The 24,906-nt window shown below is 44.3% G+C and overlaps 1 protein-coding gene across 6 annotated transcripts; it reads left to right on the top strand.

Moving 5' to 3' along the window:
- The first annotated feature begins 6 nt into the window (after window positions 1-6).
- Window positions 7-24,862, top strand: Phc1 (polyhomeotic homolog 1). 6 transcript variants are annotated; one of them, XM_029559851.1, is made up of 16 exons: window positions 7-257; window positions 2,814-2,971; window positions 5,060-5,170; window positions 5,995-6,075; window positions 6,701-6,850; window positions 7,506-7,661; window positions 14,493-14,751; window positions 14,830-14,982; window positions 17,253-18,085; window positions 18,587-18,734; window positions 18,976-19,187; window positions 19,772-19,883; window positions 21,603-21,711; window positions 22,190-22,340; window positions 22,749-22,980; window positions 23,865-24,848. In XM_029559851.1, the coding sequence occupies exons 1-16, from the start codon at window positions 221-223 to the stop codon at window positions 24,017-24,019; spliced, it is 3,057 nt and encodes a 1,018-aa protein (XP_029415711.1). In that variant the 5' UTR covers window positions 7-220; the 3' UTR covers window positions 24,020-24,848. The 6 variants fall into 6 exon arrangements, with proteins under 6 accessions (XP_029415711.1, XP_008823546.1, XP_029415712.1 ...); XM_008825324.3 differs by having other exon boundaries at window positions 7-160; window positions 14,493-14,982; window positions 23,865-24,862; XM_029559852.1 differs by having other exon boundaries at window positions 7-240; window positions 14,493-14,982; window positions 23,865-24,862.
- Window positions 24,863-24,906: the final 44 nt, after the last annotated feature.

The raw sequence follows: 24,906 nt of genomic DNA, 5'->3' as shown, positions 1-24,906 counted from the left end.
CTCCCACCGCGCCGGGGCCCCCGCCCCTCCAGGAAGGGGAGGAGGCGAGGGCAGCCCGCGGCCCAGGCCGAGCGACCCCCCGGCCGGCCGCGCCCGGGGAAGCCCTGCCCATGAGGTGGACGCCCCCCGCGAGGACTCGGGTGCGAAGCGGGGCGCGAAGGTAACCGTGCGGCCGCGGGCCGGGGAGGGGCAGCGCCTCTGGGGGCTTGGCCGCGCGGGGATGTTTCCTCCGCCACCTCGGTGTGTGCAACGCCCAGGTACCTCCCCCAGCTCCCCCCTGCCTCCCGGCGCTGCCCGGTGCACTCGCTTGGGTCCGCTGCGCTCGGTGCTGTCTGTCCATCACCCTCCTCACCTCGGATGCTGCTGCTCTACTCCTTCATCCCTTCTCTGGCTTTGGTCCTTCCATCCGAGCATGCTGTCTGGTGTTCTCCCCGCTTCTCCTGGACCGCTGGGCTCCTCAGTCTCCCAGTGCCTTGACTTCTCTGTGCCCCTCCTGCCTGGCTCCCTGCTCTCAGAATGCACATGTTCCCTGCTCATTCTGGGCACGCCACTGTGTCCACCCCCTGCTCCCGGTGTGTTTGGTTTTGCTCTTTGGAACTGTGTTTTCATCACCGCAAGACCCCTGGGAGTCTTACTTCTATTTCTTTGGCAGTCTTCCCCGAGCCTTCCAACCCTGCTTCTAGAGTTTTATATCCAGAGATATTGACTTCCTCCAGGTCTTGACCCCATAGGCCAAGTACCAGGTCTACATCAATATTCCTTTCCAGTACCCCCTCCCCCATAGGTGTGCCCCCACCCACTTGAACCCATACACACCTAAATGGCATCTTGAACTTAGACACACCCAAATGGTGTCTTTTAGGATGACCGGATCAGCTTTTCACTCTCCCTCTTCCAGTGTTTTAATTTTTAATTCAGTTTGCCTCCGGATCTGTTCGTTGTCTTCACTTTAAGTATTTAATTTTGCACTCACAACATGAGTACACTATGTGCCTGCGAGGTTTTGATAACAGTTTTGCTGATGGACTTTTAAGTTGGCCCCTTTTGCTGATGGACTTTTAAGTTGGCCCCTTTCTGTTCCTATTTCACGATCTGGGGGAAATGAGGACTCTTCGAATTTATGAACATTTTTTTACACAAGCCTCTATAACTGTTAGCGGGTTTTCATGTCTCAGTCTAGTGAGATAAGTCCAGTAATCTATACAAGTATGCCTTGTTGCCTCTAATTCTTACCCACTTTTTTTCTTCACATGCTGATATTGAGGATTCATGGGTCTGTATCTGTTTAGTGCTTTGATATTTTGGCAAAAGATGTGGGGAGAAAGGTAGACTGAAGTTGAAGTTGATATCTTCTGTACCTTTGGGGTTATAGCCATGTTTGAAGTGACATTTGCTATTCCCAAGATGGGTAGAATTCTTGGGGGAATAATGATGTGATCAGGTGACGCTAAGAAAGAAATTGTGAGAAATCCCAACTTTATTTTCAAGGCCAATTTACGGGTTTGTTTGTTTGGGGTGCAATTCCTGAGATAAAGCCGTTCACTTAATGAAACTGTAGACTGCCCTTATGCCCTTAGCAGAAATGCAGGTTTGATAGTTACACTCCTAAGCCAAGTAGTGCTTTGATGACCTGATCCTTCTAATGTCCCATTGCTTCAAAAGTAAAGAATATACTATATAAATTTAACAAAAGAGAAGAAGAATTTCTTTTTGCTTCTCATGTTTATTTGATGCATATGTGTTTTTTGCTAATTTGAATGTAGTTTCCAGAAGGTAAATTTTTACACCTTAGTAAAGTAAAAAGTTGGATCTTTTTCTGAGATACCATGTTATTTATTTAATGTTACATATCTGGGAGTCATTGTTAAAAAAACATTACATTCATTTTGAAACCTCTGCAGATAGGGAAACTGAGGTTATATAAGGAGAAGTGCGTGACATGCCTGAGACTTTAATTAGTACCCTAGGCTGGAGCGAGCTAGCTACTTGGGGTATGTGAATGGTAGACTAGCTTTTCTGCCTCCACCGTTTATTCCCTTTCGTGACCCTTTTATTGTATCAATATCACAGGGTTCTCCTCCTTGAAAAGAGGATGATGAATATTCTCAGAAGTGACATTGCTTTAATCATGGGGGTTTTTGTTTGGTTGGTTGTTTGGGGGGGGTGTTGAGGAAGTAAGGTACTAAAGACTTGATAACTCAGAAAATCTTCATTTCCACAGTATTTACCATACAGCACTATGAGAAATAGTACAGATGAAGGATTGAGGCCAGGGAAAGGAGGCAGCTGGTGGCTTCACAGAGAATGAGGACCATTGTTAAGATGAGAGTGGTATATGGAACAGCAACTTCTAGATGAGGCAGTTTAAAATTGTTGAAAAGTGCTGGGGATGTAAGGTGAATTTGGTATTGCTAGGTGCCTTGTTGCATTCTGGTCCTTTTATTTAACAGTAGCCATGAGGGAGTAGGTAAAAGCTGCTTCTTTTGACAAAGTGAGTAGCTTGAAAAGATGGTGGAGTGAGGAAGATAGGAAGATCTCAGAGGAGAGTTGGGTGTGGTGGCACACACCTTTAATCGCAGCACTTGGGAGGCAGAGAGGCAGGTGGATCTCTGAGTTTGAGGCCAGCCTGGTCTACATAGCGCGTTCCAGGCCAACTGGGGCTATAGGGAGACCCTGTCTCAAAAAGACTAAAAAAAAAATTATCAGAGGAACATTCTAGGTACTTTGTGGACTTGTTGTGGTTTTGAATAAGAACATGAGCTAACATTTTAGATTCAAAGTATAACTTTAATCTTTCACTGATTCCCATCTAGGTCTTGAGTCAGAGCACCATTCTTGGGGACCCTGGAACGCTATCATGGAGACTGAGAGCGAGCAGAACTCTAGCTCCGCCAATGGGAGTTCCAGCTCAGGGGGCAGCTCTCGGCCCCAGATAGCTCAAATGTCCCTGTATGAACGGCAAGCAGTGCAGGTAAGGCTCAGCCCAGGGACCATGACCTGTGAGTATTGGTTTGGGGTAGGCAGAGGTCCTGGAAGGTAGTCGTCCTCAGATTCATTCTTGTAGTTGAGAGTTGGAGTAGGTGATGGATGAGCTTCCTTTTACCTCTGGGTCTTAGCAATTTACAAAATTAGAGCCAATTTACAAAATTTGAGCAAGGAAACAGTGAAATTTTGTCATTTTGTTTTGGTTTTGGCTACATAGCAAGTTCAGGGCTAGCTTGGGCAACTTAGTGAGAACCTGTATCAAAATGAAAATAAGAAAAGATAGAGCTGGAGAATGTGGTAAGATGCTTCAGCGTCCAATGCTGTATGTAAATAAATGAATAAATAAGTCGAACTCTATTCAAATTGCCTATTAGTCTTCTTTGTCAATTAAAGAAAGCTGTATGTGTGGGAGTGCAGGCATGTGGATGTCAGAGGACAACTTTTGGGAGTCAGTTTCTTGCCCCTCCTTGCTGAGGCAGGGACTCTCTTCTTTCTGCTGTGCAGTGTACATAAGGCTGGCTGGCCCTTGAGCTGATTCTCTGGTCTGCATCTCCACCTTACTTTAAGACTGCTGGGATTTTTCAGGAGGCAGAGGCAGGCAGATCTCTGAGTTTGAGGCCAACCTGTCTGTAGAGTGAGACCCTGTCTCAAAACTAAAACAAAAACCCACCAAAAACAAACTGAAGAGTGTTGGAATTACAGATGCATACCACCACATCTGGCCCCCTCTTATTTTTTTAAAGTTGGCTCAGAGGGTCGAAGTCAGGTCCTCAGACTTGCACTTGCAGCACTTTTAGACACTGAGCTATTTTCCTGACTCTACCTGTCAAGTTTTTAATTTTTGACCTTTCTTATAAAATCATCATAATAGAAATCCTGGAGACTTCTTTAGAAGTTAACTTTTGGACAAAGGGCAAATGCCTTGTTTCAAATATTGATTGGAAACTAAACATTTTACTTAAAAAAAGATTTTGGTTATGTAGAATAACTGCTTATCAAGCCGGGTGTGGTGATGCACACCTTTAATCCTAGCTCTCGGGAGGCAGAGGCAGGCAGATCTCTGTGAGTTCAAGGCCAGCCTGGTCTACATACTACAGGTCTCAGCTACCATGCCCAGTGCTGTCATTTCTTGACTCTTCTCCCACTTACATAAAGGTGGAGCGCAACTGAGGAGCAAATTAGTGGGAGGAGGACAGCTATATAAAAATATGTATATAAGCCGGGCGTGGTGGCGCACACCTTTAATCCCAGCACTCAGGACATCTGGGGCTACAGGGAGACCCTGCTCAAAAAAGACCAAAAAAAAAAAAAAAAGAATAACTGCTTATCAAAAGAGCTGTTGTAATTAGTAAAGGGTAAGACTATTGCAGAATCCAGTTAACACTAAAACTATCACTGTCATTTTTACAAATAATCCATGAACATTATACTACAGGTATTTGAAATGTCAATTAGTTGAAAATTTTACTGGATGGACCATTTCAGGAGCCACTCTTTACTGTTTGATGGACCATTTTAGAAGCCACTCTTCACTGTTTTCCCATGTATCTCTAAATTTTAGGGCTCTGTCCCTCTATGCTATGTATCTAGAATATCTAGTCTTTGTTTTTGTTCTTTCCTTTTATTATTAGCTATTTATTTATTTGAGACATGCTTTTACTCTGTAGCCCAGGTTGGCCTCAAGCTTACCATCTTCTGCCTTAGTTTTCTGAGTGCTGACTGGTATTACAGGCATGTATCACCATGTTCAACATTTTTTCTTTGTATTAATCAGTATCCCTTTTTTTTTTTTTTTTGCAGCGTATCTTGCTTGATCTTACTGTCTATTTCCAGGTCTTTTGGGGAAGTAAGAGTTCCTGTGTACCTGGTTTGCTTAATATGTGAGGATAGACCATATAATTAATTGCTTCTCTAGTTTTAGGTGACTAGCTCGGCTAAGCATCTTGTATAGTCACAGACAAGTCAGATGTTGATGATTTGGGGGTATCGCCTTCCTGACTCCCTATCTGACAGCTATGGAGAGTCACATAGGCATTCGGAATGATTGTTCTGAATGTTAAATCCTGTCTTCTAGGCTCTGCAAGCGCTGCAGCGGCAGCCCAATGCAGCTCAGTATTTCCACCAGTTCATGCTCCAGCAGCAGCTCAGTAATGCCCAGCTGCACAGCCTGGCTGCTGTTCAACAGGTGAGAGGTCAGCAGCCAGTTGATCCAGGAGGGAGGGGTCAGGCCCTGCAGGTTTAGGGTAGGGGAAAAGTTTGGGGCAAACTGTCTCCTGCCCTCTTATGGGAGAAAGGATGGCTCTTAGATTCCAGGGTTGCAGTGTGAACTGTGGGAGACTCTTTAGACTGGAATGGCTGTGGTAGACCTGTTCCATCCGTGTGCTAGCCACTAGCCATGTGTTGTTACTGAGTACTTGAACTCTGGCTAGTTCAAATTGAGATATGCTATAAGACTTTAGAACATTCCTATTGACCAGAAAAAGGTAAACTATCTCAATAATTTATTAATCTCATTTTGGGGTGATGACATTTAGAGCTAGAGGCTGAGCTCTGAGGTAAAGCATGTGCCTTGCAGGTGTGAAACTCTAGGTCCTGTCCCATCCTGTCTCCCCACTATATGATTGGCTTTCCATATGTTGCAGTGATTGAATTATTGAAGTTACCATCTTCCTGCTGCTTGTTACTTTTAAATATGCATAGTAGGAAGTCACAAACATGGCTTTTTTTATGTTTTATTGGACAGCTCTGCATTAGATTTATCAGTAACTCATGATGTGACCTGAAAATGGAGTTCTGCCTCATAAAAAGTGGGAGATGGAGAGAACAGGTTGCCTGTCTTCCCCAATGTCACTGGCTCAGTTTACGTGGTCACTGAGATAGGAATACATTTTTTCTTACTCCAACATAGTTTCTGATCTTACCTGAAATCCCTGTTTTTTGCCTGTGACTTATTACCGGAAGACAGAGACTGAGAATTTTTACTGTCTTGTTAACATTTCCCTTCAACAGGCTACAATTGCTGCCAGTCGGCAGGCCAGCTCCCCAAACACCAGCACTGCACAACAGCAGACCAGCACCACCCAGGCCTCGGTGAGTACTGTCTCCCTGAGGGGAGGGTCTCTCAGGGTCCTTGTCCCTGTTGCTGACCTGAAAATGCTTACGGAGTCCTCAGTATCATCACTACTCTTATGTAGAGACGAGTGATAGCAGAGCAGGTAACAATTTGCAGCTGTAGTCTTGTTTTGAGATGAGGTTTCCCTGTCTAACTCTGATTGGCCTAGTATTCACTGTGTAGTCCAGGCTGGCCTTGAGCTTGCATTGATCCTCCTGCCTCTGTCTCCTGAGTGCTGGGATTACAGTCGTGCACCACCATGCACAGCTTGTAGTAGACTCTTTAGGTGGAAAAGCCTGAAGAAGGAAGAAGAAAATCCTGGGGAAGAGGAGATGACAAAGGAAAGGTCTCTTCTAAAAGAAAATCTGTGTCATTTCGTTCTTTTACTTTCTCAAGTATTGACATTAGTGATTGGGGACCTTTTCAGTGATAATACTCCAAAGTAGCTAGGGTGACAGTTTTGGATAGCAAGTTACTATTAATTTCCCCCAACTCCATGAAAGTGACATATTCTGTTCTTGACTGTGCCACTCTGAACTTGTCAGTTGTGTATATTTTATTTCTCCCCAAATCCTCAGTCCTGCTTCCTTTTTTACCATACAGATCAATCTGGCTACCACCTCAGCTGCCCAGCTCATCAGCAGATCCCAGAGTGTGAGCTCTCCCAGTGCCACCACCTTGACCCAGTCTGTGCTACTGGGCAACACCACTTCCCCACCCCTCAACCAATCCCAGGCCCAGATGTACCTGCGGGTAAGTCACAGACAAGCTACCACTGCTCCAGGCGCATAGTTCATAATTTGCTTTTCTTGATGAGGAATGAAAGCTGTATTGTTTGTTCTTTTGTGGTACTAAGGAGGGAACCTGGGGCCTCATGCATACTAGGCAAGTGCTCTACTGGGTGGTACCCCAAGCTCGAAAGCTGTTTTATTTAATTCTGGTCATCCACATGTTTTAAGATGAGCTGATCCACTTCCCATGCCTTACTTAGAGTAGAAAGGATGCTTCCAGATAACACTGAGATCCCCTGCTGGAAGATGTGGCCTTGACGCTTGACTAAATTAGTATTAGATATAGTCTAACCTTTAAATTTATCACTCAGGTACACAAATTCTAAGTGTTATCTCTCAGCTTATCTACCTCTATATAGAACTATTTGTTCTAAAATCCTTGTTGTCTAAACCTCTTTGGTGTTTGACTCTTTGTTATCATTCCATAGTTTTCTATACAATCTAGGTTTTCTTCTGGATGACTCATCACAGAAGGAGAATTAAGAGATTCATGGGTTGGTATGGAAAGGGGCAGGCTTAATAGTTTAATATCTGCTGTTCATTTTGTCTTGTGGTCCTTTCCTTCCATTTCTTCTGTCCTCTTTTCTACTTTTTGCTTTTCTTCCTTTCCTTGCCAGCCACAGCTGGGAAACCTGTTGCAGGTTAACCGGACCTTGGGCCGGAATGTGCCTCTAGCCTCCCAACTCATCCTGATGCCTAATGGGGCAGTGGCTGCAGTCCAGCAGGAGGTGCCGCCCGCTCAGTCTCCTGGAGTTCATGCAGATGCAGATCAGGTCAGTGGCAACCACTTACTGTGGAGAAGCCCCGGAGCGTGAAGGGACCAACTGTAGGCCAGGCCCCACCCTCTGCCCCTTAGTGCTTTTCAGAATTCTTACTTGGTGTGTGTTTTGGTTTCCCTTTCCTTAACCTCTATATATCCTACAACTTTTGAGTGGGTTTGAGCCAAAAATAAATAAATGAATAAATAAATAAATAAATAAATAAATAAATAAATAAATAAGTAGAAGGGCTTAAAAAGATCTGTGGATCTGGAACTCTTACTTACATTACAGGATGATTTTCCCTGTCATCTTCTTAGTTCTCTGGGTCTTAATTCCCCCATAGGAGTGCCACCTGAAGACAGGAGTGTTGGAAGGAAGTCTGTCAATAGTTCGGTTGGAATAGGCCTGGCTGAGTGGCTGGCGGAATGTTCCATTCCTTCTGTTCGTGACTCTGTAGTTCTCAACTTTCAGTCTTCTGTTCCTCTTCACTCTTTCTCAGTAGAGTCTTTCTGACCATTGCTTTTTGTGACTTTTCCCCAAAACACACATATAAATTTTTAGCTTGTAAATGAGATGTAAGCTAGGATCTTTAATATTATTCCGTTCTTCTAGTCTATCAAAAAGCAAATAAATATACTGGCTTCAATTATGTACTTGGAACTTTGGAGGAGTAAAAAGAAATATGAGTCGAATCTTCAAAGAGCTTAGTGGGGACAGCAGCAGTGTTATTCAAAATGGTGCTAACCTTGAGTGACATGTGAGTTTCGAGAACTGATTATATTACTTTGCAGAACACTTTAGCAGAATCTTAAAGGATGAGGTGATTTGGAATGAGGAGAAAACGGGAAAAAGAGCTGCACATATAAGGGCATAGCTCATTTACATAAGAGCCTGTGGTAGGGTTGGGGATGCGGGTGGATATCGTGCAGACCGCAGGGCTGGCAGCGTAGCTGTGACATGGTGGTGCTTGTGTTGTGCACAAGGCTGTGGTTTGAATCTCTAGTATTGTAAAAAAAACGGAACAAAGGAGACAATAGACTTAGTGGTAGAAGAGGCCATTATTAGGTAGGAAACTAAAAGCCAAGAAACAGAGGCTCTAGTTCACTTCATGAGTAGCAGAGGCCATTGTTGGCTGTTGAACAGCAGACGGACAGAATAAGAAGACTACTTTAGAAAGAATCGTCTAGGAGCATGTGCGCGGAGAGGGGCGTTGCTCAAAGACTCTTGGGGTCATTAGTTATAAAAGATAAAAAAAAAAAAAAAAGCTCTGGGCTGGAGAGAGAGCTCAGCGGTTAAGAGCACAGACTGCTCTTACAGAGGACATGTGTTCCATTCCTAGCACCCACATGGCAGCTAACAACCATCTGTAACTCCAGTTCTGGGGAATCCGATGCCGCCTTCTGACCTCTGTGGGCACTGCATGACACGGGTGGACTTAAACACATGTAGGCAATACACTCATACACATAAAGTAAAAATTAATTAAAACAAAACAAACGAAGCCGTTTGTTTTAGACTGTCAGAGCAGATGAAGACAAGGATTGGTTGTGCTTCCATATCAGTTCTTCATTATCCTTTTCCTCAGCCAATAGTGAGGGTAGTGACTAGAAATGTACGTTTGGTGCTTGGGTTAGATTCCAGCTTTACATTTAACTGTGTGACATTGGGGAAGTGATTTTACATCTTGATGCTGTGGTTTCTTCATCTAAAAATACATATAATTTACCTATCTTATGGTGTGTTTTGAGGATTGAGTTGGTAATGTGTACATGCTTACACTGTACTTGGACATAATGTTTAAGACTATTAACTACTAGTAACACAATAAGACATTCTGTAGTCTTGGATGTTCAAGAAAGTTATGATCCCTACATTTATGGAGTCATGGACCTTAAAACACTAGATGTTAAACATATAGTTACCTGAGTGGTATAATAGTTGCTTCATTAGCAAGAATAAGGCATTTTGAAAATAAAAGGAACTTAATTTAGCCTTGGGATGGGTTAAAAATCAAGGCAGTGACATTTAAATTGGGGTCTGTAGAAGTTAGCCAGGTATGGGTTTATGGGAGTGTTGAATGCCTGGAGAATGTGATGTTAAAGGTCTTGAGAAGAATATTGACTTGCTTCAGAAATTACAAGAAGGGTTGTTTTCCTGGAGTTTGCTAAAAGGGGCTAGAACAAGTGGGAGGAACCGTACCTTGCAGAGCCTTTGGGACTGTGTTTAGGGTTTTAGGCTTTATTTCAAGGCTAATGAGAAGCTATAGAAAGACTTTAAACATGAAAGTGACAGGGAGAGTTTCATTTTGTTCAATTTAGAGACTGTGTTCAGAGTGTGTGCTGGACAGCTTTAGTTGACAACTTGACACCTGGGTAGAGGGAGTCTCAGTTGGGGAATTGCCTCTATTGGACTGGCCTGTAGCCATGTCTATGGGGGCATTTTCTTGATTGTTGAGTGATGTGGAGAGCCTAGCCTACTGTGGGCGATCAGGTGGTCCTGTGTTGTATAAGAAAGCAGGCTGAGCATAGGCCAGGGGAGCAAGCCAGTGAGCAGCGTTCCTTCATGGCCTGTGCTCCAGCTCCTGCCTCCAGGTTCCTGTCCTGAGTTCCTCCCTTGGGCTCCCTCAGTGATGAACTGTGACCCAGGAGATGTAAGTCAAATAAACCCTTTCGTCCCTGAGTTGGTAGTGGTCACAGTGTTTTGTCACAGCAGTTGAAAAAAAGCTAGAACAGTCCTAATAGGGAGAATAGTAGTTTAGAGAAAGATGGTGTTTAATGGGTAGCAATGAAGAGGCACAGGAATGCATAGACTTGAGAAAAACGTACCAGAATCACTGAAGGTGAGCTGATTCACAGTACGAGGAATTGAGGGAGATGCCAGGTGTGAGGTCTTAGTGAGCGCCATAGAGCTGTTGGTGCCATTTATGAGATGAACACTGGAGAAGTAGAATTAGGTTGGAGTTTGGTTTTGGATGTGTCAAATTAGAGGTGCTTTTGAGACATGAATAAGTTACTGAAGCAGCAGTTCCATATGTATGATTCTTGAGCTCAGGAGAGCTAGGTTGGAGATAAATATATGAAAATAGTGAACATATAGATGATATGTCTGTTGAAGTCAAGGGAATGTTTAAAATTGTTTAGGGAAGTGAAGAACACATTTAATATAGAACCTTGAGGGTTAGAATGAGTCCTTAGAAAAGCAGTTCTAAGGTGAGTTAAGGGTGATGGGCTGACAGAGGGAAGCAGGAAAGAACAGGAAAGATGGTGGGGGTGGATCTAGACATCTAGACTATAGTATCATGAAGACACAGGAGCCAGCTGTTCCAATACTGGCATGAATATGGATCTGGGTGTGGTATAGGTGGATGGGGCCACTATTCATTTCTTTCCAGTGTAGTAGAAAGGATGGATTTGTTCATGTAGAGGGAGAGCTGCTTCAGAGGACTTAGAGGGGGATGCAGTCAAAGTAGTATTGAGTTGAGGAATGAGTGAAGAGTGGGACTGAGTACAGTGAATGCTTGATAGTTTGGCGAAGAGGAGAGATGGAGAGGCAAAGGTGGGGAAGGGGAATAAAGCATTCAGAAGTAGTGATGGGAGAGGATGCTAGCACCAGAGAGGAAACAGTTGATATGATAAGCTTCCTGGAAAGGCTGGAGGAGGGGGAGGATCCAGAGCAGAGGATTGCCATATCAGGAGGAAGAAGAGGGAGACAAGAGGGAGTGATGGTGCCATGTGCAGGCAAGTGGGTCGATGCAGTAGCAGAACTGAATTTGTGTGGTGCTGAAGAGTGAGGAGAAGAGAAGGCGGCTTTGAGACAGAGCAGAATGGTTTGAAATAGCTGTGTCAGGAAGCTGTGTAACTGATCGAGCACTTACTCCTGATGAGAATTCCAAAGAGCTCTGCAAACAAGACCTTCTTTACTGTTCTTTCCTGAATTTGGATTCTTATTTTCACCTGGCTGTGCTGTACTGCTTTTCTAAATGATCTTCTTGACTTTAGTCTTAACTGCTTATAATCCTTTTCCATATTACTATCAAGATGACTTTAAAAAGAAAAGAGGTGGAAGCTGGAGAGATGGCTCAGTGGTTAAGAACACTGACTGTTCTTGCAGAAGACCCAGGTTCGAATCCCAGCACCCACATGGCAGCTAACAACTACCCCTGACTCCAGTTCCAGGGGATCCGAGAGTCTCTTCTGTCCTCCGTGGGCATGCATGACATGGGTGCACTCACATACATGCAGGCAATACACACATGCACATAAAATAAAATAATAAATATTAAAAAATAAAAGAGGTTTTGGGGATAGCTCAGGTGAAGTGCTTGTCCTGCAAGCACAAGGATCCGAGTTCCTACTCAGAACGTACGTGAAAGCCTGGTAGTCATGGTGGTGCTCAGTTCTAATCCCAGTGTGACTGAGGCAGAGAGAGATGCATCTCTGAGGTTCCTTGGCCAGTTAGCTACATACTAGGTAAATTCCAGACCAGTGAAAAACCTTGTCTCAAAAACAGGCAGCACCTGAGGAATGACACATAGGTCTCTTCTGACCTACCTATGCATGTGCACATGCACCCACACCTGCGTACACATGAACACTTGCACACACACAGAAACAAGAAGGTATTTTGTTGTCTCATCATTGGTCTATTCATGGCCTGCTTTTATTTATTTAGTTACTTGAGTAGAGGTAATAAGCAAGCTGGGAGGGTAGCTCAGTGATGGAGTGCTTGCCTAGTATGTGATGCCCTGGGTTGAATCCTAGTACTGCAAACCAGCAGCACAATGCAATTAGCAATTTCTCACTTCTGTCTAGTATGCCCTTATCCATGGTAGCAATTATTTATTCTGATTTCTAATTTCATTCCTCCTTTGACTTCTTTTAATGTAGCTTTATTGCATCTCTATTATTTCTGTAGCTTACTTTAAAAACTAATTTTCACAGAAAATTCAAGTAAATTCACAAATAGGAAAAAAAGTGAATCCCTGGACATTACTAATCATTGCGCTTCCAACAGTGATTAGTACATGGCCAGGTCGTTCAGGCTTTTATGACCATGTATTAATTTGAAGTTGAATCTAGAAGCCATGTGTTTGTATGTATACATGTGCATAATATATAAAATACTATATAACAGTATACAAGTGTTACAGTGTGTATTGTATATTACATATATTTTATTTGTATTTAAATTTATAAGGAACTTAAGTTGTATGTAGTCTTTTTGAAAATGCATTTTTTTTTTTGTTTGTTTTTTTGAGACAGTTGTCCTCTGTTGTCCAGACTGGTCTGCAATCCTGGGCCTCTTTTCCCTAAGCTTCAGTAGTAGCAAGGACATCAGGAGCCTGCCTCTGCACCTGGCCTTGGAATAGTCTTCATAGCATGCTGTCAAGGTCCATCTGTGATGTAGCTCAGCCTTAACCACATTTTTTTTTTTTTTTGAGACATGGGCTCAGTATGTAGATGAGTTTGGCCTTGGACTCACAGAGCTCTGCCTTCTGAGTGCTGGGGCTAAAGGTGTGCACCACTATACGCAGTTTAAAAAAAATTGTTTTTTTGGGGGAGGTCTTTTTGAGATAGGGTCTCCCTGTAGCCCCAGCTGACTTGGAACTCACTATGTAGACCAGGCTGGCCTGCAAGTCACAGAGATCCTCCTGCCTCTGCCTCCCAAGTGCTGGGATTAAAGGGATGTGCTTCCATGCCCAGCAAAAAATTTTTTTTGGAAATTACATTTTTGCCCATTTTGTGTGCATGATGGGGTGGGGGTTATGTAGGTCCATGGTGGGCATGTGGAGGTCAGAGGACAACTTGCAGGACTTAGTTCTATCCTTCTACCATATGGGTCCTGGGGATTGAATTCAGGTAGACTTAACAGCAGGTACCTTTACTTGTTAAGCCATCATACACCATCCTCCTTTTTTGAGACATGTTCTCATATCATGTAGTCTACGCTGGCCTTGAACTTTTGTCATTCTCCTGCCTTAATTCCTAAGTATTGGTATCATGGGTGTATACCTCCATACCTGGAAAGACGTAGAGCTTCCCTCCCCCCTCCCTCCATCCCTCCCTCTATCCCTTCTTCTCCCCCTCCCCCTTCCCTCTTTTCCTTTCCTCTTTCCTTCTTCTCTCTATGGAGCCTTGACTTACCTGGAGCTGTCTATATAGACCAGGCTGGCTTCAAACTCACAGAGATTGTCTCCTGAATGCTGGGATCAAAGGCATGCACTACCATACCTGGCAGTACCACCTTTCTTGCTTCATATTTTTCTACTCCTCCTAACTCCCTGAACATAATGGAATACTTATTCTTTAAGAAAATGATGCGTTATTTCTTGGTTATTTGGCCCTGTCTTCAGTGTTACTCTCTTGAGCCTCAGAATAGACATCACCTGCCTTAGGAAGTCTTTGGTCTCTGCAGTCTGAATTGATTTTCCTTTTCTTTACTCTCGTAGAACTTTATGTTATTACTGTATTATACTTTGATTTTCTTATATAGAAAGTAGCATACCACCCTTCATTTCCAGTGTGCAGTATAGCACCTGAAGTGTAGTAGGCATTTGGTAGATATTGAAAGAACGAAGAAATGAAGACATAGAAAGCCAAAAACATATTTTGAAGGAATAATACTGAAACTTCATGATGGACTTGATAGTGCATGACAGACTGAAAAGTTAGAGATGTTTACAAAGGTTTCTCTGGCAGACCGGAAGGACTTAGACATCTAGGTACAAGTTGAGTGGACTGTAGAGTATTATACCATAACTATCTTTGCTGCTCTTGAATCAGTCATAGAAATCTACACACACACACACACACACACACACATTATATATATTGTATCTTCCAGGTGCAGAACTTGGCTGTGAGGAATCAACAGGCCTCAGCTCAAGGACCCCAAATGCCTGGCTCCACTCAGAAGGCCATTCCTCCTGGAGCATCTCCTGTTTCTGGCCTCTCCCAGGCCTCTAACCAGGCCTTAGCTGTGGCACAAGCTTCTGGGGCCTCAGGCCAGTCACTCAACCTTAGTCAAGCTGGAGGAGGCAATGGGAACAGCCTCCCAGGGTCCATGGGTCCAGGTGGAGGTGGCCAAGCACCTGGGGGTTTAGGTCAGTTGCCTTCCTCAGGAATGGGCGGTGGAAACTGTTCCAGGAAGGGCACTGGAGTGGTACAGCCCTTACCTGCAGCCCAAACAGTGACTGTGAGCCAGGGCAGCCAGACAGAGGCAGAAAGTGCAGCGGCCAAGAAGGCAGAAACAGATGGAAGTGGCCAGCAGAACGTGGGCATGAACCTGACGCGGACAGCCACCCCTGCCCCGAGCCAGACTCTTATCAGTTCAGGTAAAGTGTCACCTTTCATAATTCCCGAATCTCATTTGAAATATTTGGAGCACTTTTCTTTGCACCCCCCCTCCCACTTTTTTTTTCCCTCCTGGTCATGGAGTGGTGGAAGGGAAGAGAATCTTGCCACACTTGAACTTGCTAGCTCAGAGACAGAGGCAAATTAACAGATGAAAATCTTGTCAGTTTCCCCCAAGATGCAGTCTGCTTGTAAAAGACCTTGTCTCCTGTCTTAGGACCCTGAGTTCTTGAGTTTACTCTGTTCACTCAATTTTTGTTGAATTGCTGAATGTGCTGGGAATATAAATATATTTGAAAAGCAGATTACCTGTGCTCATGTTAAGGTACAGTTTAGCATAAAGGATGAATTCTTATCTCTGTTCAGTGGTGGTTAGAGCAGGTGTAGTGTAAAGACCTCAGAGCACCAGCAAGTGGGGCTGTGGCTTAGTACATCAATTTGTGATTATTTGTTTTTTGTTTTTTTGGTTGCGTCTGAGGTCATACCTTGAAGGGTTGCTAAGGAACCTACATGATATCATAGGGTGCTTTTTTTTTTTGGAGACAGGGTTTCCCTGTAGCCCTGGCTGGCCTGGAACTCAATATGTAGTCCAGGCTGGCCTTGAACTCACAGAGATCCCCTTGCCTCCTGAGTGCTAGGATTAAAGGCATGCGCCACCATGCTCGGCTTTTTTTTTTTTTTTTTTTTTTTTAGATAGGGTCTCCCTGTAGCCCCAACTGGCCTGGAACTCACTATGTAGACCAGGCTAGCTTTGAACTTACAGAGATCCTCCTCTCAGCTGCTCAGATTAAAGATGTGTGCCACCATGCCTGGCCTTGCAATCATTTTTATTGGTGATAAGGGTAAACACAAATGAATAACAATAACCCTAATTTATACTTGTTTTCAGAGTGGGTAAAATGTAGCTGAATATGTATACTTTATTTGGTAATGTTGGTCTTTGTCTTTGTTTATATCACCATAATCATTGATATTTGAATAATTTAGTCACAAAAATGATTGGTTACATGCCGGGCGTGGTAGCACGCGCTTTTAATCCCAGCACTCACAAAACAGGTGGATCTCTGTGAGTTGAAGGCCAGCTTGGTCTACATAGTGAGTTCAGGTCATCTGGGGCTACAGCGAGACCCTGTCTCAAAAAGACACACACAAAAAATTATCTGTTACTAATATTAGATATTTAAATACCATAGTACCTCTGTTTTCAAAGTGCTTTTGTATCACATGCTTTGTGTGTTCTCTGGATGGTCTGGTAATACAGACTGTCAACTCCAGTTTGCAGTGGAGGGGAAACTGAGTAGTCAGAGCTGTTCCCTTAAGACTTTAGATGGTGGGGACTGGAGAGATGACTCAGTAGTTAAGAGGCTGCTTTTGCAGAGGACCTGGGTTCGATTCCCATGATCCACATGGAGGCTAACGATTGCCCGTAACTCCAATTCCAGGGGATCCAATGCCCTCTTCTGAACTCTGCCGGCATTGTACGACACTGGTGCACTTACATACATGTAGGCAATACATTCATACACATAGAATAAAAATAATAAAATATTTTAAAAAGACTTTAGATGGTGACAAACTCAACTTTAAAAACCGAGGTAATGAGGTATTCATAGAGAATGTTGATATCTTTAACTGTGGGTATTTATTCTTTCAGTGACTATTAAGTGCTTCTTATGTGTCCAACACTGAAATGGGTTCTAGTGATGCCAAATGAATAAAACATGTATGAAATAAAAGGATGGGTTGTTTAAGTATAGCAGAAATGGCAGAAGATTGCTATTAAGCATGGGGCCACCCTTCTTCCTCCACCTTCCCTTCCTCGTTCCCTTCTCTCTCCTTCCATTCCTTTTCTTTCTTTTTTTTTGGTGATACTGGGGTTTGAATCTAGGACCCTGAACAAGCTAGGCAAGTGTTCTATCTCTGAGCTACATCCCCAGCCCTAGTTCTTCTTTTAACTTTATAGTGGCTCAGGCCTTGAATTTGTCTTAGTGCATTCCTATCTTAGTCTCCTGGGTCTCTGGGGTCTCAGGCCCATGTCATCAGTCTTAGTGGGTAGTTCTCTGAGGTCATAGTCAATAATGTCTGACTCAGTGAAAAGACTGAATAAAGTAATGTTCAAGTTCAGGCTAGATTTCCATTCATGGATCCCAATGTTGAGTATATCTTGGAAAAATGATTTTGTTTTTAATGTAGAAGGATTATTTTTTGCTCATTTTCCCCCTTTGTTCCATTCTGGGCTTCTTCCAAATAGCCACATACACACAGATCCAGCCCCATTCACTGATTCAGCAACAGCAGCAGATCCACCTCCAGCAGAAACAGGTGGTGATCCAGCAGCAGATTGCCATCCACCACCAGCAGCAGTTCCAGCACCGGCAGTCCCAGTTGCTTCACACAGCTACACACCTCCAGTTGGCGCAGCAGCAGCAACAGCAGCAGCAGCAGCAGCAGCAGCAGCAGCAGCAACAGCAGCAGCAGCAGCAGCAGCAGCAGCAGCAGCAGCAGCAGCAGCAAGCAACAGCCCTCACTGCCCCTCAGCCCCCGCAGGTCCCACCTACTCAGCAGGTCCCACCTTCGCAGTCTCAGCAGCAAGCCCAGACCCTGGTGGTTCAGCCCATGCTTCAGTCTTCACCCCTGTCTCTTCCACCTGACCCAGCTCCCAAGCCGCCTATCCCCATCCAGTCCAAACCACCTGTAGCACCTATTAAGCCTCCTCAATTAGGGGCTGCTAAGATGTCAGCTACCCAACAACCACCACCTCATATCCCTGTGCAAGTTGTGGGTACCCGGCAGCCAGGTACAGCACAGGCACAGGCTTTGGGATTGGCACAGCTGGCAGCTGCTGTACCTGCTTCTCGGGGGATGCCAGGTGCAGTACAGCCTGGCCAGGCCCATTTGGCCTCCTCACCACCTTCATCCCAGGCTCCTGGTGCACTGCAGGAGTGTCCTTCTACATTGGCCCCTGGGATGACTCTTGCTCCTGTGCAGGGAACAGCACATGTGGTAAAGGGTGGGGTTACCACCTCCTCACCTGTTGTAGCCCAGGTCCCTGCTGCCTTCTACATGCAGTCTGTGCACCTGCCGGTGAGTGATGTCAGATGACTTTGAAGGTATTACTGCCCATCTGAGTGTACTCCCAATGAGTGGAAATAGAGTTTAATTGAATGGGAGAATAAAGAATAGAAAAGGTTAATGGTGGGATGGATGTGCTCTTTTTAAAGGAGTGAGATGTTAATATAAATGTTCATATCTGAACTTCATGTTCCTAAATTTGTTATTGAAATCCTCTTAGGTTTTTGCAAATATGCTAATTAGATGAAGAGAGTCTTAACCAAATCAGTCTTTGGAAAGACAGCAGTTCTTGGTTGTCCTATAATGAATACAGTCTTATGATCTTACTTAAGTCAGGAGTAAATTGTCCCAATAGAGAAGTTATATCAATTGGGATGTCGGAGAAGTTTAGTGCATCATAAGCAGTAAACACTTTGGAGGGTTTGGAACTAAGAATTTTCTCTGAAAATGTGGAGTACAGTTCCTTATCTTTCACACTGAAATCTTGGCTACTGTCTCTTCTTCACTATACAGGGAAAACCCCAGACCTTGGCTGGGAAACGCAAAGCAGAGTCTGAGGAGGAGAGAAATGATGTCTCCACATTGGGCTCAATGCTTCCTGCCAAGGCCTCTCCAGCAGCAGAGAGCCCAAAGGTAATGGAGGAGAAGAACAGTCTTGGAGGTGAGTAGCTGACTTCAAACAATTGATGCCAGAGAATAGAAAAAAATGTTCTGAGGGAGCTAAAAGATAACTCTAGTTCAGTAGGAAATGGGCCTGAACTTGGTACAGGAATAAATTGACTCAAAACATGGGTCTGTGGTGAATCAAAGGTGAACATAGTGTGGAAGATCAGGCTGGGTCAGTACTAGTGAGTCAGTGATTTCATACCATATCAATTCCTTAATCTGTATTTGTTTTTCAGAGAAAGCTGAACCAGTGACCAGTTTGAATGCAAATACTCCAAGCAGTGAACCAGTAGCCTTGACCTCTGTACCATCAGCACCAACTCCTACGCTGGCCATGGTGTCCAGACAGATGGGTGACTCAAAACCCCCACAGGCCATTGTGAAGCCCCAGATTCTCACGCACATCATTGAAGGCTTTGTTATCCAGGAAGGAGCAGAACCTTTCCCGGTGAGGGCAGGATCAGAGTGGGACTTGGAAGTGGGAAGTGGGGATTTGATCTGATTCTTTTTTTCAGATGCATCTCAAAACAGAAGGCACAGAACTGTTTCATTGTGAGAGAATGGTTCCGATGTGCTGTTTGGTTATAAAGGGGGGAAGGAATGGGGTGGGGTGGAGTGGGGTGGGAGGGTAATATGGACCAGGAAGTAAAAATATTGGGAACAGAAGAAAAGAAGGAAACTTTTAAAAACTATAGTGTTAGGTAAACTAGGTGGCTTTATAATGAAAATTATGGCAGTGTATGGGTTGTGGAGCCAAAATCAGAACCCAGTTATCTTGGCTCCTCTTGGATTCCTTGCACTTTGTGAGCAGAGGACATGGTAGGAAGAGAGTCAGGGTAGGAACCTAGTCCTTCAGTGGCTAACCTGGAAAAAGCATTAGCTTGACTGCCATGTTGAAAGGGAGCCCCTCTGAGCCAGAGTTGGCCTTTAACTCAGAGATCATCCATGCAGAGACATGATGGGAAATGCTGTGGAAGGCTGTAGAGAGGCAGAAAGGAATTGGGCTACCTTAACTGTCTTTCTGTGGGACAGGTGGGATGTTCTCAGTTACTGAAGGATTCTGAGAAGCCGCTGCAGACTGGCCTCCTGACAGGGCTGAATGAGAATCAGCCAAGTGGTCCTTTAGGAGACAGCCCCTCTGTTGGTGAGTATTGTTAAGAGACCCACCTGAGGAGAGGATACTTATGGAGGTGTGTTTGATGGGGTGTAGGGACTGAACTCAGGGTCTCCACACATGATGCAGATGCTCTACCACTGAGCTATATCCTCAAGCATTTTCTTCTCTCTGCCTTTCTTCCTCCCTCCTTTCAGTGCTGAGGATTGAACCCAGGGTCTTGTATGTGCTAAGCAAATGCTCTGCTTGGGTTACATCCCCAGATCTTGGGGTTTTTGTCTCTGTTTATTATTTTAAAAATATTTTTATTTTATGTGTATGAGTATATTGCCTGCATGTATGTAAGTACACCCGTGTCATGCAATGCCTGTGGAGGATCTCCTGGAACTGGAGTTCTAGATGGTTGTTAGCTGCCATGTTTGTGCTGGGAACCAAACCTGGGTCTTCTGCAAGAGTGCAAGAGCAGCCAATGCTCTTTACTGCTGAGCCATCTCTCCAGTCCCTGTTTTTCTGTTTTTGTTTTTTGTTTTTGTTTTATTTTTTGAGACAGGGTCTTACCATGTAGCTCAGGCTAGCCTCTAACTCCAGACCTTCCTGTCTTTATCTCATGAGTCCTGGGATTATAGGCATGGACCACCACACCTACCCAACCCTTCTGTATTTGTTCGTTTTTGAGACAGGGTTTCCCAGTAGCCACAGTTGGCCTGGAGACCAAGCTAACCTTGCTCTTACAGAAATCTACCTGTCTCTGTCTCCTGAGTGGGCCAGCTCCCTCCTGAGTAGGCTGGCTCCCTGTGTGTTTAAAGTGGGAATTTAGGTCAAGTTCATCTATACAGACATTTCTATAGATTGTAGAACTATACAGCAGAAGGACCTATAAGATTGGGGAGATTTTACCAAGCTAAAGTAATCTGTTGGATAGTTTTATACCATATAAGGGTGTATTCTTTAAAAGGTACTCTAGGGTAGCAACTGTGAAACCCTGGGCTTGATTCTTGGCACTGAAAAATAAAGGAAGGAAGAGAGGGAGGAAAGAAGAGAAGAGAAAAAGGAAGGAAAGAAAGACATGTAAATTTTTTTTTGTCTTTTTGAGGCAGGGTCTCCCTGTAGCTCCAGCTGGCCTGGAACTCACTATATAGACCAAGCTAACCTTGATCTCACAGAGATCCGCTTGCCTCTGCCTCCTGAGTGCCAGGACAACTGGTATATGCCATCCCACCCTTGTTTTTTTTTTTTTAATATTTATTTATTATTTTTGTGTATGTGTGTATTGCCTGCATATAGGTAAGTGCACCTGTGTCGTGCAATGCCCATGGAGGACAGACGAGACTGTTAATTGCTGAACCATCTCTCCACCCCCCCCCACGCCCCCCTGGGTTTTATTCTATATTTTCTAACCTCTATTAAGGACTCAAGATTTTCTTCTGTGCTTTTGGAAGTCTCTGTGGAAGAAGAATGTTGTATCTTTCTATGCTTTAGTAATTAAGTCCTCTTCCCTATTCAGAAACTGAATCATATCTGAAATCTGAGTTGAATTAGGATATAATTAGTAAGGTAGCTAATGTGGAAATAGTCTGACTTAAGGTTAAGAAGACTTTAAAGACTTCATAGTCTGTCTTTGTCTGTCTGTCTCTTTCTTTCTCTCACAGGGTCTTACTATGTAGCCTAGCCAGGTCTCTCTAACTTGCCTAAAACTAGATGAAGGGAAGCAGTAACCCATGGTAGCTCCAATAATGCCTTGTTTTTCAGAGTTAGACAAGAAGGCAAATCTCCTGAAGTGTGAATACTGTGGGAAGTACGCGCCGGCGGAGCAGTTTCGTGGTTCAAAGAGATTCTGCTCCATGACGTGTGCAAAGAGGTACTGTGGGCTCCAGCTGGACGGCTCAACATGGGATTTCCCATTGGATGTGATGTCCCTTCTCTAGCTGATGATGCTTTGTGTGTCCCTTTTTCATTCCTTTCCCCAACTCAACTCTTAAAGTACCAATTCATATTTATAGAAGGACACGTGTTAGGTATTTTTTGTTGCTGTGGTGAAACAGCGTGAAGGATAATCGTGGGGGAGGTCTGGCAGAAGGTGGCCTGAGCAGGAAGCTGGTGGCTCACATTTCCATTCACATTCAGGAAGCAGAGAGAGCCTGGAAGCGGAGTGAGGCCATATACTCTGAAAGCCCACCCGCTGCCTGTTTCCACCTAAAGATTCCAGAGCCTCCCCACACAGCACCAGCAGCTGGGGCTGAGCATTCAGATACCTGAACCATTTCTCATTCCAACCACTGTAGGGAGCATGTAGTCTCCATAGCACCTTGATATCCTGTGTATGTTGTGACTTGTAGGTATAACGTGAGCTGTAGTCACCAGTTTCGCCTGAAGAGGAAAAAAATGAAAGAGTTTCAAGAAGCCAACTATGCTCGTGTTCGGAGGCGTGGGCCCCGTCGCAGCTCTTCTGACATGGCCCGTGCCAAGATCCAGGGCAAGCGCCATCGGGTGAGCTACTGTGGCAGAGCTAGCTAACCTTTAAAACGGGCCTTATCCCTAAAGGGCAAGTCCCTTCCTGAGCTAAAGCACAGGATACCAGAACTCTGGTTCGACACTGACCACATTGCTCCGTGTTATGAGTCTGTTCTGTCTCCTTTCATCTGACAACTAGTTCATGCATCCATTAATCCTTACCGGTGCTTGAGCAAAGTATCACTTGTTACTAGAAGGGGACGATCAAAGAAGTGATACAATCCATACTTGAAAGGTGCTTTAGAGTAGGCTTTGTGCATTTGCAAACCAATGTATGTTAAGACTAGGTTTTCATCTGTGCTTTACCTAAGGTGTTGGGAGGAAGAAGGATGAGCTCAGGACACTGCTGTTACTCCCCTTACTGTTTTGTTATTTTCTCTAAAGGGTCAGGAGGACTCTAGCCGGGGTTCAGACAATTCCAGTTATGATGAAGCACTCTCTCCAACATCTCCTGGGCCACTGTCAGTCAGAGCTGGCCATGGAGAACGTGACCTAGGAAATACCATAACAGCTCCACCTACACCAGAATTACATGGCATCAACCCTGTGTTTCTGTCCAGTAATCCTAGCCGATGGAGCGTAGAGGAAGTCTATGAGTTTATCGCTTCTCTTCAAGGTACCGGGACCCCTTTTTCAGTAGAACCCAAGTCTTCATTTTCCTTAGGTCACCCCACATGAGGGAACCTGACTGACTTGCAAGCAGCTGGGGCTTGAGTCTGGTCGTACAGAGGCTCCTTGATAGTCACGCAAGCTGCCTTCGTACAGTGTGGCTTCTCAACACCATTACAGTGTCTGCGAGTTTGCAGTATTTGTTTTTATTTGTATTAGATGTGTTTCACAGTTGGAATTTTTTAAATAAAAATCTCTATTTGTTACATGTGATTAACTGATCATACATGACTTTTTCAGTGGAGTAGGTTAGAAAAGGACCTTTGACTCACTTTCTTCAAGGGAGGCAGGACTGCCCTCTGTAAAAGAACATCACTGTTCCTTGGTATTTGCCAGAATTCTGGGCCCTTCAATGAAAATGTTGCAAAAGCTCTTAATCTTTCGCTAGTGTAAAAGAAGTCGAGAGCGTATTTTTCGGAGTAATGAGGTGCTTCCATGATAAACCACGTAGGTTCTTCCTGTCTTGGTCATATGTGTGCTAGTGGCTCTAATTTCATTTTGCTTTCAAAGCTTGCTGTCTCTGACCTCTATATTACTGAATTTAGGTTTTTTGGTATTTTTTTGTTTTTTGGTCTTTTTGACCAACAGGGTCTCCCTGTTGCCACAGCTGGCCTGAGACTATGTAGATCAGGCTGGCCTTGAATTCAGATCCGCCTGCCTCTGCCTCCCAAGTGCTGGGACTAAAGGCTTGTGCCACCACACCCAGCTTATATTACTGAATTTAGGATAGTGATTTGGGATTAACTATTGCTAGGCCTATTTAATTTCCTCCCTTGTCTTCTGATGCTACCATGAAAATGTCTCAACTGTGTTCTTACATTTTTCTTTTAGGGTGCCAAGAGATTGCAGAGGAGTTTCGTTCCCAGGAAATTGATGGACAGGCCCTTTTATTACTTAAAGAAGAACATCTTATGAGTGCCATGAACATCAAATTGGGTCCTGCCCTCAAGATCTGCGCCAAGATAAATGTCCTCAAGGAGACCTAAGTTGGCCCTCTTGCACAGATCAGCCTAAGGCAGACACTCCCAACTGTTCAGGTTATAACCTGGAACTGGCAAACTTGGCAGGGAAGAAAGAGTTCTTCCTGTCATGTGACCTGAGGGAGATTATAGACAGGGAAGAGAAGTGCAAGGATTGTTGCTGGTGCTACATGGTGGCAGCTTTGCCGTTTTCTCTGGGTTTCACTTTAGAAAAACAACTTAATGACTCGCATCATTCCCACCTACCCTAATTCAATCTTGAAACGGGCAGTCTGGAGAACCAGGGCTGCTGTCTTATCCTGGAGTGGAGCATCTAGGACAGGGTCTCAGTCTCCGAGAGGAGAAATGTATGGTAAGGCAAGGAAATGGGTGGAATGTAGGTTTGCCTCCCCAGTGGGGAGGTAGGGTTTCCTAGCTTGTGTGCAACAAGTAGCAAAATCTACTCCCCTTCTCCCCTCTGGATTGTCTCACTGTGGCTGTGGCTCAGAGTTTTCTCTTTGTTATCACTTACTCCCTTAGTATTATTTCTTCCTGCATCCATGGCAGGCGCCCCAGCCAGTGTAGACACGTGTAGACACTTGGTTGGTATCTCATTTGCTGCAGGGACTGAAAGTGTTTGACTGGCACGTGCGGCTGTTGTCGTTCTTTCTGCATCCCCGTCCCTTCCAATTTGTTAACCTTGAACCCTGCCTTTCTTTTCCATTCCAACTCTGCTCTGTCCTATAGCTTTATAACAGGAGTGTGTGGGACTGAAGTCAGGATTGTAAGTACCTGCCTTAGGCACTATTCCTTATACAACAAAATATTAAATATTTTTTCTTCCTCAGTAAAAGGATGGAAATTGGTCTCAGTTGTCTTATTCCAGTATCTCTGTTTTCTTAAACACAAATGAC

The sequence above is a fragment of the Nannospalax galili genome, unplaced genomic scaffold (assembly GCF_000622305.1).
Source record: "Nannospalax galili isolate Female #2095 unplaced genomic scaffold, S.galili_v1.0 scaffold589, whole genome shotgun sequence".
Lineage (NCBI taxonomy): Eukaryota > Metazoa > Chordata > Mammalia > Rodentia > Spalacidae > Nannospalax > Nannospalax galili.
Note: the sequence above shows the minus strand (reverse complement) of the source record. Positions and strands in the feature narration are given on the sequence as shown.